The sequence below is a fragment of the Pituophis catenifer genome, unplaced genomic scaffold (genome assembly GCF_029215685.1).
Source record: "Pituophis catenifer annectens isolate HBS135680 unplaced genomic scaffold, rPitCat1.0.hap2 SCAF_7, whole genome shotgun sequence".
NCBI lineage: Eukaryota > Metazoa > Chordata > Lepidosauria > Squamata > Colubridae > Pituophis > Pituophis catenifer.
In genome coordinates, this window is record NW_027256887.1 from 2,923,548 (window position 1) to 2,937,898 (window position 14,351).

Consider the following 14,351-nt stretch of genomic DNA (forward strand, 5'->3'; position numbering starts at 1 on the left):
TGCCTTCCCACCCTGGAGGCCGGAAACAGCCCATTTCCTGACTTCTGATAGGCCCAGAAGGCCCAACGCTTGCATGCCCACAGATATGTCTCCGGGTGCCACCTGTGGCACACATGCCATAGATTTGCCATCATGAGACTAGAGCATTATTTCAACCCATACGCAAATCTCAACTTTTGCACCGAATGGCCCCTTCCCTTTACATAACACGTCATGTTTATATGAACGGGGGTTCATATAACAGGGTTTTTTTTTCTTGTAGGAATCACGTTGGAACAAAAACGGAATTAGCTTCATTTCCAGGGATTATTTCATCGTCTTTTTCTGGGGCTATAGCGAACGATATTAGAACGTCCTGAAATGTTTTGCTGCCACATTTTTTTTAAAAATTCCCAGTTGGGTCATCTCTGGATAGGTCCAGCGCGGCTGAGGAGCATAGGTCTTGTAATTTGCAAAAAAAAAAGTTATATGCATTCAATGTTAGCGTTTAAGAGATGTTACAATTCCATAGTCAGTACGGGCAATCCTCGACATATGATCACGACGGGGCCCCAAATTTCTGTGACTAAGCGAGGCAGCTGTTCAGTGAATTTTTGCCCCCGTTTTACGACCATCCTTTTGCCATAGCTTGTTAAGTGAATCACTGCGGTTATTTAAATTAGCAACACGGTTGTTAAGTGAATCTGGCTTTCCCCCATTGACTTCGCTTGTTAGAAGACCCCGGGATGCTGCAACCGTCATAAATATCAGTCCGTTGCCAAGGGTCTGGATTTTGAACACGTGAAACCTGGGGGATTCTGCAACGGTCATACGTGTGAAAAACGGTCATAAGTCCCTTTTCCCAGAGCTGTTGTAACTTGGAATGGCCGCTACGCAAACTGTTGTAAGTGGAGAACCATCTGCATGGTTAGAGTGTCCAGCTTTTCTGAAATGCAATGACAGGGACCAATGCATCATAGTTACATTTCTTTTCCTTTAACAGCTGTGTCCCAACGGTTATTATTTTGCCATTGATCCCAATGGTTATGTCCTGCTTCATCCAAATCTTCAACCAAAGGTATGGGATATCTTCTGGTTGCCATGTATTTCAATTTTAGTTGTTTTGCAAAAGACGTTTGAAAAGATCGGTAATCGCTCAAAATTTTCAGTTTTCCCTGGTCACCTTCGGTGCACGCGGCTTGGATTTTATACTCTGAAGTGAAATGCCCATCTTTCCATTTGCTAAAATGGACCAATGCGGAAGGGTAAAAATCCTTCCGTGCTCGAAGTAGCTGAAATCACAATACTAGTAGTGGCCAAAATTGTGGAAACCTTTTGGGAAAAGGTGTAGTTTCTAAAACTAGCTAATAACACCACTTTTTTTGAGAGTAGTGCCATAAAATTATATATCAATGGAAAGATAATTTAATCAAGAATGTCATGCAATAACTTTTATGAAGGATTTGCTATTGGAATAGCAGTTATAGTATAAAGAAGGAAAGTGAGACACGTAGAAAAAACGAGATATACAAGAATTATCACCCTAAAAAAAACGAGATATACAAAAATCATCACCCTAGAAAAAACGAGATATACAAAAATTATCACCCTAGAAAAAATGAGATATACAAAAAATTATCCCCATGTCAGTTAATCCTTAGTTGGGTAACCTTTAGCATGAATTACGGCCTTACAACATCTTCCCATGGAGGGAACCAAGTCTTTGAGTTCTGCAGCTGTTATCATGTGAAACCAAGATTGAATGATGGCTTCTATTAACTGGGTTTTATTGCTGGGTCGCTTCTGACTAACAAGTTTCTTTAGTCAGCTCCAAGGGTGAAATTCAGCAGGTTCTGACAGGTTCTGGAGAACCGGTAGCGGAAATTTTGAGTAGTTTGAAGTACCGGAAATACCACTTCCTGGCTGGCTCCAGAGTGAGGTTGGAATGGAGATTTTGCAGTATCCTTCTCCCAGGAGTGAGGTGGGAATGGAGATTCTGCAGTATCCTTCCCCTGCCACGTCCACCAAGCCATGCCCACCAAGCCACACCACACCCAGAAAACTGGTAGTAAAAAAAATTTAAATTCCACCACTGGTCGGCTCCATAGATTTTTCAATTGGGTGAAGGTCTGGGCTATTCCCAGGCCATTCCAGCAGTGGAATAGGATTCTCATGAACCTCCCCCCAAAAAAGTGGTGTTATTAGCCATCAAACCTCAAAACTACAGTTTTCCCAAAAGGTTTCCACAATTTTGGCCACTACTTTATGTACATTGCTTTGATTTCAAGATCTAAAGAGAGACTGTTTTGTATTTCTTCAGTTTGTTCTCCATTTTCTTTGGTTTTTATGGCCCAATACCTTATTTTTATTTTATTTTTAAAAAATCTTTTTTGTGTACACGCTGAAACTGAGTCTTGCAATGTGTAAGTCCATTTGCCTGTCCGAAAACAGAATCTAACTTTTGCCACCTCCTCGTTTGCTCTCTGTGTTTAACGCACCTAGAGTTATTATGCAGACCGTCTTACATCTTTAGTAAACTCTACTGTGCCTCCTTTACATTCACTCTTTATGTTTTTTTAAAACTTGTCTGAGTAGTTCTTAAACTCAAAAACATGTACCATAGAATGAGCTTTTAATTTATAGCCTTGTCTGTAGTTTTTATTCCCCAAACAACAAATTATCACTGTTCCTGAAACTCTTGACAAGGCTTTTGAAAAATGACCTAATTTTTTTTTTCCTCGTTCTGCCTTAAAAATTCACAGCAAAACACAGTTCTGCAATTGGTTTGTTTGGCTTACAAACAATTTACATCAACTTCTATTTATCTTTTTTTTAAAAAAAAAATCTCTCGGTTTAATAGTACTTACATCCAAGTCATTGTGGCAGTCTTGTGGTCCTTTTTCTCTTGAAACTATTATTAAAATAAAACCCTAACCCCAAAATTTATGTTAAAGAAAAAAACCAAAAACCCTTTATTAAACTGAATGATCTGGTTTGTGGGTCAGGCTATTAAAATATAGTTATGTAGTATTGAAATACAGCTACAATTACTCGAGCTGGTAGAGTAGGCCGTGTTGTAAAATAGACGTCCTTTTGCTTAGAGGTTTATTTATTTACTTTTTAATTGGATGCCTTAAATTTGATCTCATCATTGAGGGCGGGAGACTCCCGTCCACAATCAGCTCAGGCCTTTTAAAACAGGGAATTATTTTAAAATAAGCTCTTGTGGAGGGCCAGGGAGACTTTGTAAATAGGGCTGGAAACGGCGCATGGCTTCACGAAAAGAATGGGGTGTGGGAAATGTAACACCCCTGTGGTTGTGTTGATTTCAAAGGCACCGTCCCTTGTAGCAAAGAACCCAGTGAAAATGCCCTCAGGGAATAAAACAAGGCATAGATGCCCAAGCAGAACCAATATTTACAAATTACTATGAAACTGAAGGAAAGTATTATTTGGTAACCGGCTAGAGATTCTTACTAGTTGGTAATTTAATACTGGCTATTGAGTACTGGTTAGGGAAATAACCTGATCCCAGCTCCCCTCTTCCTGTTGAAGAGCCAGCTAACAGGATTTTAGGAAAATTGGGTTTTTGGTCCTGAGTTGCACAAAGAGAGGAAGCGTACTATCACACTTATAAATCTTCATCCTGTTAGGGTTGCAGGCAGGGGTGAAATGCTCCCGGTTCGGATCAAATTCCCGATCCGGTAGTGATGATGGTGGGTGGTTCAGAGAACCGGTAGCAAAAATCCCTGCCCCATGGCCATGGTGGGTGTGGCCAGGGGTGTGACAGGCAGCAGTCGGCCTCCTCCACCCACCCACCCCGGGAGCAAAAATGGGTTATGGGGGAGGGCACCACACACCCTGGTGCCCCATTTTGGGCCTAGTAGGCCTCCCTGCAGCCTTCTGGGAGCATAAACGGGGTGCATAGGGACTCTTGGAAGGGGTGGGGGTCAGCCAGCAATTTAACAACCGGTTCACCCAAACCAACCTAAACCGGCTGAATCCCACCACTGATATATCTGTCCTCATTGCCCAGATAGCAAAATATTCTCTCTATTGAGTACTTTCCAACCTTCAGTTGGAATGAAAGATGTCTTGTCGAAGTTTGGTCTGAGAGGTCTAGGACAACTCGCCAACTTGCCGTGGGACAAGAGTTACACTAATATCGAAGAAATAGTAGAACAGAATCATTCAAGAAAGGATGCCAAAGCAGGGAGAAAATGAAACGTGAATGACAAAATTTAAAACATTTTTAGAATTATTTTAAATAATTAAATTGAATGGCTGAATCGTTTCCTCAGCGAGTTGTTCCGTGGCGAGCTGGCCGCGGCAAATTGGCCATGGCGAGTTGTCCCATTCTGGATCGGATTGCCAAATGGCTCAGAGTTTTCTTTAGATTAGAAGAACGAGGATTATTAGAATTAATAAAAAACGGTTGCTATGTGGAAACGTTGTATGAATCGATGCTGTTCTGTTGCTTTAGCACATTGGTGTGGGCATCCCCAAAATTAAACAAAGGAGACCCTATACCCAGGTAACTATGAATGGAGGTGACTAATGGTGTGGACAAAGCTGTTTAGATGCCTGGGAGAACTCTTAAAATGGTTGTGTAAACCAGCAATTTTTCTCTAACGCATGAAGCTCGCTAAATTAAGTGTTGATGCTTTTAGGAGACGTTCCTTGAAGTGAGAGCATCCGTCTATTCAGTTGAATTCGTGCTTTATTCTTTTCAGAGAAGCCTCAAAATACAGCAGTTTAATTATTGTGACGTTGATATAATACTTGTGGAAGAATGCAAGGTTTACGTTTGAAACTGACCATTGGTAGAATTCTAAGTTATTTCAAGAATTTCAAATGCACCCTTGTGACTTTTTTTTGACAATGTCTGCAGTCGAGTGAAATCTGTGAGGCTTAATTAAGTATTGACTAACTTAAACCCCATTAATTTCAACAGGATTACTCTTGTAAGCATGGTTAGCTCTTGAAATCTGTATGGGCGACTTCCTTATAGTTTGGTTTTCTCTGACGATCTTGTCTTATACAGATAGTCCTTGACTTACGACCACAAACGAGCTTGAAACTTCTGTTGTTGAGTGAGACATTTGTTAAGAGAATTTTGTCCCATTTTATGACCTTTCTTGCCTCGATCGCTAAGGGAATCACTTCCGTTGATAAGTGAGTAACCCGGTGGCGAAGTGAATCTGGCTTCCCCATTGACTTCGCTTGTTCAGAAGGTGATCACATCACTTTGGGACGGTCATAAATATGAACCAGTTACCAAATATCTGGATTTTGGTCACATGGTGGTGCTGGAAAGGTCATAACTGTGAAAAACAGGTCGTAAGTCACTTTTTTCAGTGCCATTCATTGGTGGGATTCAAGTAATTTAACAACCGGTTCTCTGCCTTAATGATTTCTTCCAACAACCAGTTTGTTAAACTGCTCAGAAAGTTAATAACCAGTTCTCCCGAACTGGCTGAACTGGCTGAATCCCACCACTGATGCCTTTGTAAATTGGAATTCACTAAATTCACTAAACGAACTGATGTAATTCAAGGACTAGCTGTATACGTAACACCTGCCTTGTTTCTGCCATCTGCATGCATGTCAGCATTTTATTTATCTATTGTTTGCGTTTGGGCAATGCTTGGCACCAAAGGTTTATGATTTGCAAATGTGACATCGCTGAAAACATGAAAACATGTCATTGCCATTTTTCCCCCCAGTTCTGTTGATCTGAGTTGATTCATTTCACTGCCAGATTTAACAGTCACTTGTTTGGATAAACAATGTTAGCAACTGTAATGTCACAGCAGGATGTTGCAAGTAATCGGCATTGCTTAAAATTTCTCTGCTTGAATATTCTCATATCTAAGTTACGATATATCATATATAATAACTTAAATGCTCTTTATAAAAAAACTTCTGTTCTGACCCTGCAAGAAAACAGACTCTTTGTCACGAAAAAAACCCTTTTTATTTACCTCTTGTGAATTAATGGCATTCACCCACCAAAAAGTCCAGGCATTAGTCCTTCAAGGAGTTAACTGCAGTAACAGACCTTATCAGTTCCTTGAGATAATTGCAAGGCTGTGAGCTCCCAGCTGAAATGCTGCAAATTAAGTTCTGGCAAGAAGTCTTTGCGGCACGAAACGCAATTAGCAGAATTGCTAAATGAATTTCTGAATTGCTTCAGAAATACGAACGGTTGTCTCCTACGACCACCATTCCCCTTTCCTTCTATTTATTCCCCAGCCAGGGAGGGGCCATTCAGCATCCACGTGTACTTTGCTTCCCAAGTCGACTCCTTGTCCTCCGTTGCTCACCTCTCCTAACTGCTGTGCGCATACGTGCATCTGGAACAGGCCCCAGCTGTTCTTCCTCCTCACTCATCTCAGCCTCCAAAGGCAGCTGCCTCTCCAGTGGCTGGGAAATGTCAGATGACCCTGACTCTATCTCTGCGCCTGACGCAGAGCATCCATCAGAGCCTTCTCCAGACTCCAGCACTGGCCCAGGTTCCTCCCCAATCTCCTCATCATCTGCTGCCAGCTCCACAGGCAGCTGGCGGGCCACAAGAACATCAACAAAATTGAAGGCATAGTCAATCTAGTAAAGTAGATTCTATATTTGGTTCCCGAAGAATATCAGTAGCTAATTTTTTTCCCAGCATGCTGGGATTGTAGTGAAACTACGTGCAGATGAATCTTTTTAATAAAGATGTTCAGAATTGAACCAATTTTTAATCTGCAAAATTCATTTTCTTTAACTGAAAAAAAAAAATTTCTATTCTTTTTTTAAAAAAAACCCTTCCTTTTTGTCAATCCTGTCCCTTTTATTTCAAAATTGAGTCAGTTTCCACCTTCGTATAATGAAGTCTTTGATTTCTGATGTTCCTGTTTGGAAATAAGTTATCATTATTATTATTATTATTTTCTTCTAATACATACATTGTGTCTGTTTCTTTGCTTGCATTTTCTGGATGTAAAATGTTTTGAATTTTATTTCGAGCGAGAAAGAAGTCTCCAGATATTTCCTCATCATGAAACCAAGCAAATTAATCCCTGTTTCCCCAGTTGTCTCTCTCCTTTTGAATAAATCAATTATGCTTTTTAACTGAGCCTATTTCATAGTGTCTATATGGACGTATAGTTTCCTTGGTCGCCATGTGGAAGTGATGCCTTCATTGGGATTTTATATTTTTTTATTTAACTATTTAACCTGATTTATAGCCCTGAAATTATTTGATAATATTTCTTTGAAACAGTAAGCAGTTTGACTCTGCTTAACTTCTGAACCCAGAAATGTTTTCCCAAATATTATCAATCCTGAAATTTCTTTCTTTCTTTCTTTCTTTCTTTCTTTCTTTCTTTCTTTCTTTCTTTCTTTCTTTCTTTCTTTCTTTCTTTCTTTCTTCCTTCCTTCCTTCCTTCCTTCCTCCCTTCCTTCCCTCCCTCCCTCCCTCTCTCCCTCTCCTTCCTTCCTTCCTTCCTTCCCTTTCTTTCTTTCTTTCTTTCTTTCTTTCTTCCTTCCTTCCTTCCTTCCTTCCTTCCTTCCTTCCTTCCTTCCTTCCCTCCCTCCTTTCTTTCTTTCTTTCTCTATCTTTCTTTTTTCATCCATCCATCCATTCATCCGTTCATCCACTTTCTATATCAATCTTCTATATCTTCTGCAGAGATCTTTCTCTGTAGTAATTCCAGTTTAAATCTAAAGAGTACATGTAATTGTAATTGTACTGGTTCTACAGAAAGGTAAGTAATTTTAGATGGATGAGTGCCGTTAGTTTTAGATTCTCATCAAAATATGTTTATTCTATGCTGCTTTGAAATCTTCTTCAGAATCCGAAATCTCAGGAACCTGTGACTCTGGATTTTCTGGATGCAGAGTTGGAGAATGACATTAAAGTTGAGGTATGTTGGAGTGATCGTTTGAGATTTTCCATGAAGACAAGTTAGTTCTGAAGCAAATACAAAGGTTGGCAGCCATCTTAGGCATTTGGGGCTCTGGGTTTTTTTTTTATAACATCTGGTTTTTCTTTTGTGCCTCATGATGGACCAGTATCCTTAAGACAAGCAGCCTTCAGAAGAAATCTGTAGGAATATTTTGTCATGAAGGAACTAGGCAAATGTCCTAGCTGTCCTCCAGATTTCAACAGAAAATTTAGGGGAGAGGGGGAGTTTCAAAAATTAAGATGGAGGGCACAACACTGCAACCCAAATTTAGTCCTTTCAAGTGACAGTAACACATGAACTAAGGGATGGACTTTGATTATGAGCCCAATCTGCCATCTTGAACTTTTTGATCCTCCTTACCCTGGACACCCCGATAGGCAATATTAATAAGATTGTTATCCAGTCAGCTTTCATGATCTCACAAGCAATCATTCCTAACCATAACTTATACAAAGAGTTGGATTGCAATTGTTTTGCCTCCTGAAATTTTATCTGTTTGGCTATATTAGCATATCACCATATTGTAAATGGTGCTCTTTTTTTAGCCAATACAGGGACAAATAAAGCGGGGAAAGTCATAAAAACATATATAAAGAATGTAACAACAAAGCTTTAAACCTGATGGGGAATGAGTGATCTTTAGGGTTTTTCTAAGAGGTTTCAAGAATTTAGATACAATCAAAGGTAACAGAGGAAGGAATGGGACTTCAGCGAAGATTTCAAACAGTTCCTGTAAAAGACATCAGATATTGATTAAATCCGTGGCTCAGTTAATTGGTTGGGAAGAAGAGAAAATAGAATCAGAAATAGATGAACTATATAGAATAAATTCCCTATTTGCGTTGAGAAAACTAACATAATCAAAGTTCACTTTGTAAGAAGAAAAACAACAACTAGATATTATGGACTTCATCCATGGGAGATTTTCCCATCTAATAATGTACATTGAGCTATGACTAAAAACAGGTAATCATTTCTTGTTGTTCCTGAAAATCAACGACAATATTCAAAGGTTCTTTGATTATCACATTAATCAAATGTTTTAGCATTTAGAAAATGGTCAGAAGGAACAATGATTAGAATAGCACTAGGAATAGCTTTTAGATTTATATACCGCTTCACAGTGCTTTACAGCCCTCTCTAAGAGGTTTACAAAGTCAGCCTATTGCCCCAAACAATCTGGGCCCTAATTTTACCCACACCTCAGAAGGAAGGAAGGCCGAGTCAACCTTGAGCCGGTCAGGATCGAACTGCTGGCAGTGAGGAGTCAGTTAGCATGCAATACTGCATTCTAACCACCACACCACCAGGGCTTAAAATAGCAATAGCACTTAGACTTATATACCGCTTCACAGTGCTTTACAGCCCTCTCTAAGCAGTTTACAGAGTCAGCCCATTGCCCCCGAACAATCTGGATCTTCACTTTAGTGATCGCGGAAGGATGGAAGACTGAGTCATCCTTGAGCCGATCAGGATCGAACTCCTGGCAGTGAGCAGTGAGTTAGCCTTCAATACTGCATTGTAAAGAAATATGCAGTGACTTCTTAATTTTCTTAATTTGTAGATTCGGAAAAAGATGATTGACGGTGAAAGTGGCGACAGGACCTTTCAAACGCTGGTCAAATCTCAAGATGAGGTGAGAATACAAAGATTTGCTTTCGGAGAAAAAGAAATAAGTTGGCTAAATGGATGTAAGACAAAATGGCAGAAAGTTAAGGCTCTAATAGTCTAATAGGCCAGAGTTAGAAAATTAGAAACCGGATCATGGCAGGGGCTCATAGGGAACAAAAATACAAAATTCCTCTTCCATCTAAGCCTATCCTTTAACTATTCCCCAAATACAGGTAGTCCTCAACTTACGACAGTTCATTTAGTGACTGTTCAAAGTTACAATGGCACTGAAAAAGGTGACTTATGACCTTTTTTCACACTTACGACTGTTGCAGCATCCCCAGGGTCACATGATCGAAATTCACGTGCTTGACAACTGACTCATATTTATGATGGTTTCAGTGTCCTGGGGTCCCATTTTGCGACCGTCAGACAAGCAAAGTCAATGGGGAACCCGCATTCATTTAACAACCGTGGAACTAACGTAACTGCAGTGATTCACTTAACAACGGTGGCAAGGAAGGTTGTAAAATGGGGCAAAATTCACTTAACAACCATCTTGCTTAGTAACAGAAATGTTGGGTTCAATTAGGGTTGTAAATCAAGGACTGCCTGTATATGTACGTTTTACTAGTTCCCATCTCTTGGGGAAGTTTTCACGCTAACATTTGTGAAGTTGCAAGAAGAAAATAAAATATTATTGAGTGACTTCCTCCCATCCTACTTAAAGCATATACGTATATATCAAATCAAATAATTTTGATTGCAAACTTTGCTCACAGCTAAGTGAACACCGAAAGCTTCTTTGGGGACCAAAAAGACAGAATCTTGTTGATGTTTAAACTGCTTACGGATAGAATTAAGACACCTGTTATAACTTTCTGAATATTATTAGGAAGCCCACAATGCCGTTGCTGAACAATTCTTATCTTTTTATAGAAATCATTGTTTCTCGTTATAATACTACTCTATGCTACCGGGAGCCAGGAGTTGTAGTGATAAATGATGAAAACTGAATAACTCCATTCTTTTGGGATGTATTAACTCTGATTAAATCTTTGCCGAGTGTCAAGAGACCTTCTAAAATTCTCCATTGTATTACCCGCTCCATTCATTCCGTTCTGTAATTAAACACGCTGAAATGTTCAGATTAATTTTTGCAACGCCGTGACCAAGCTTGCGTTCATCCTTCAAAGAATGTGAGTCGTAATGATCCTAAAAGAGGAATGAACAATACCAGGTCAATTTTCACCTCTCTGATCTTTAAAATTGCATCCGGGATCATTGGTCCCAAATGGCCAGAAATAATATTGACTGGAAATTGACTAAAGCAATGCAATTGTTCAGATCAGATCTTTTCACAGGACTGCAGACAGAAGCATCCTTAGTGTAGTGTTAATTTTTTGGAATTATAAATTCAGCATCACAATGGAAGCTCCACCCCACTTGGACTTGATTGCCTGCCCCTGTCACCTGTGATTGTGGCTAATTCAGTAATGAAAATAGGAGAAAGTTACAGAAAGAGCAACCTGCTTTGGGGTTGATGGACTGTATTTTAGATGCTGTCAAGCACTGGGGAAATCAGGAGATTAGGATAGTTCAAATGAGCATAAAGATTTATTGTAAGCTTAAGCTCTTTGCAAGAACCTGGCCAACTAACAGTTAAGAAAGGCATTCAAAATGGGCTAGCCTTGGATTTCTTGCAGGCACGCAGCGACTCGTGACTGATGACGTGTTTGACCCCTCCCTCGTGCTCAGCCTGGGCACCTCTTAAATCTGCTTTCAGTAACATAGATCTCATCAACCTCAGTGACATTAATGTTTCTAGACATCTTTTATTTCAATTATTATTGATTGGAGTCTGTTGTGAAGTTTCCAAAAGATGCCCTAATTAATTCATGAGCCATGAGCCGAACTTCAAAAGAAATACAGTCATTTATTAGGAGCACCATTTCGGCAATATTCGGATGCAGTTAGAACTAATCCCACGTAGATTTACGTTCTCCTATGACCCTGTCTCTCCCCTCCTCTCTGGCCATGTCATAAATCACATTCTCCAATTAACCACTTTGGCTGGCTGTGAAATCCAACACCCTCCTTCTGATTGCGGTCAGGAAGAATGTATGGAATGCACTTCAGTTAGGGAAATCAATCAGCTCTCTCAGTTCTCCCTCCCTCCTGCTCATGGCAATTTGAAAGCTTTGCAAGTTGACATCCGTCTTGGCTGAAGAAGACAGTCCATCTTGAAAAAAAATAATCAATTGATTCCCCCCCCCCCAAAAGTTCTATAGACAGACAATGGTGGGAAACACAGCATCACATTGAACAATGTGAACAGACAATCTGATTTTTCTATATTTATTAAACCACTTTCCAAAATATAAATCTGCAAATTAGCCTCTGAAAAAATTATGGGTTTTGTCTTAATGGGCTGACATATAACGATTGTTTGTTCACGTTTCAGCAAAGTTTGAGTCTTGAATCGTGTGGTGTATTTAAGCTTTCCTGAGATCATTGATAAAATGTTGGAATTCATTGTTGGAATGTATTTCTATGCAACAACTTCAGTAGTGTTCAGTAGACTAGATGGCAGTGTTTACAAGTTTAGTTCTATGCTCTTTTGTTCTAAGTAGAGTTTCCTGTTTCCTGGTAGAGTTAAACAGTTGAGCAGTAAAGCACATGGTGACTGTATCCTTTATGTGCTCTGTGGTGCTATATATAAACAGAATTTCTAACATAAAATGATCTTTCTGGCCAATTCTTTTGCAGCGCTATATTGATAAAGGCAACAGAACGTACACATGGACCGCGGTGAATGGCACGGATTACAGGTAACCAATTAGGGATATATTTTTTTCAAAACAAACAAACAAACAAGGTTAAAATACCATTGTTCCTGACATTTCAAGAGTAAAAGTATCCTATAATATCTGTTGGATGGCTAGCTTGTTTGGCAACCTTCTGAAAAACAGGATGAAAATCAAGGTAGAATCTTTTTCCTTGTATACCTTTGTAACCAGTTTGTCTTTGAAAAAGTTTATGTGGAAAATGATTTAAGCTTCCTGGTGTAAGTTCTGTGAATATTTAATCTTTCCCTAAGGATTCTGGATAATTCCTCCCTAAATTCCTCTTTAGCCCTTATCTTTCTTTTCCCCTCACCTTTTCAAAAGGTAGAAAGGTAGGAGAATTTTCCCTGATCTTAGAGATAAATTTATTCCAGGGCCACCATAGATGCTAACCCAGGCATCTATGTGCAGCCTTTATCTGATTTTTTTTATTACTCATACAAACATTTAGTAATCATCATCTATTTAATTAATCCTTGGTTGTAAAAAGAGAGGCATAGAATCAAAATCACATGAAGTATTAGTACCACTTTATAAAGCCTTAGTAAGACCATACCTGGAATACTGCTCCAGTTTTGGCCACCACATTACAAAAAAGAAATTGAGACTTTGGAAAAAGTGCAAAGAGCAATTAAGATGATTAAGTGCCTGGAGACAAAAACATATGAAGAACGGTGGCAGGAATAGGGTATGGCTAATCTAGAGAAAAGAAGGATTAGGGAGGGACATGATAGCAATATTCCAGTATTTGAGAGGTTGCCACGAAGAAGAGAGGAGTCAACTTATTTTCTAAAGAATCAGAAGGCAGTACAAGAAACAATGGATGGAAACTAATCAAGGAGAGAAGCAACCTGGAATTAAGGAGAAACTTCCTAATAGTGAGAACAATTAACCAAAGGAACAAATTGCCTTCAGAAGTTATAGGCACTCCATCACTGGAGGTTTCTAAGAAGATATTGGATAACTATTTGACTGACATGGTATAGGGTCTCCTACTTGAGCAGGGGGTTGGATTAGAAGACCTCCAAGGTCCCTTCGAGTTCTATTCTGAATTGTATTATGGCCTATATTTAAACAGTCAAGAAAAGGCTAACAGGGGCATAGAATCAAAATCACGTGAAGTATTAGTACCGCTTTATAAAACTTTAGTAAGACCACACCTGGAATACTGCATCCATTACAAAAAAGAGATAGCCCTTTTAGGCATATATCAACCATGGGAAGTTAGGCTGAAAATTGCATTAAATAGAAATGCCTTTTCTGCCCTGGAGTTGAAATGCCAGATGTTCAAAAGGTTCCCCCAATTATTTTTCCATGCTTTCTGTACCAAATTAGGAATAAGTCATGTGCTGTGCACGAAAACCTGGTGCTAAAAAAAAAAAAGAGGTGGTAATTGGTTGGAAAGAAGAGAAAATAGAATCAGAAATGGATGAAATATATAGAATAAATTCTCTATTCGCCTGGAGAAAACTACTGAGAGATGTTTAAGTTCACTTTGTAAGAAGAAAAACAATTAGAGATAAATGGGAGATTTTCCCATCTAATAATGTACATTGAGCGATGACTAAAAACATGTAATCATTTTTTGTGGTCCCTGAAAATCAATGACGATATTCAACTTTTCACCTTTTATGAATCATGGAAGTTGACTGGATTTCTGCACATTGCAGAATATTGGAGTTGATGGTCCATGTAGTCCCAATTATACGATTCTTTCTGGCCTTGGCAACATAAGCCACCCAGAGTTGTTAGATATGAGATGGACAGTAGATAAATTTCATAAGGAAATAAGTAAATAAACATTCCTGTAGACAAATAAACTATCTAGGTTCATTTATGGTTTTGCAAATTCTATTATTCTTAGAATAGAATAACAGAGTTGGAAGGTACCTTGGAGGTTTTCTAGTCCAACCCCCTGCTTAGACAGGAAACCCTGCACCACTTCAGACAAATGGTTATCCAATCT

At 39.2% G+C, this 14,351-nt stretch overlaps 1 protein-coding gene across 4 annotated transcripts in view; it reads left to right on the plus strand.

The window, feature by feature from the left end:
* Positions 1–14,351, plus strand: part of CACNA2D1 (calcium voltage-gated channel auxiliary subunit alpha2delta 1) — a 125,340-nt gene that overhangs the window by 39,577 nt on the left and 71,412 nt on the right. For 3 of the 4 annotated variants that reach the window (XM_070947419.1, XM_070947418.1, XM_070947420.1), the window contains exons 11-15: positions 983–1,057; positions 4,463–4,513; positions 7,815–7,886; positions 9,493–9,564; positions 12,309–12,370. In XM_070947419.1, the coding sequence (XP_070803520.1) occupies positions 983–1,057; positions 4,463–4,513; positions 7,815–7,886; positions 9,493–9,564; positions 12,309–12,370 (332 nt within the window). The remainder of the gene's footprint in view (positions 1–982; positions 1,058–4,462; positions 4,514–7,814; positions 7,887–9,492; positions 9,565–12,308; positions 12,371–14,351) is intronic. The other variant, XM_070947421.1, reaches the window with a different exon arrangement.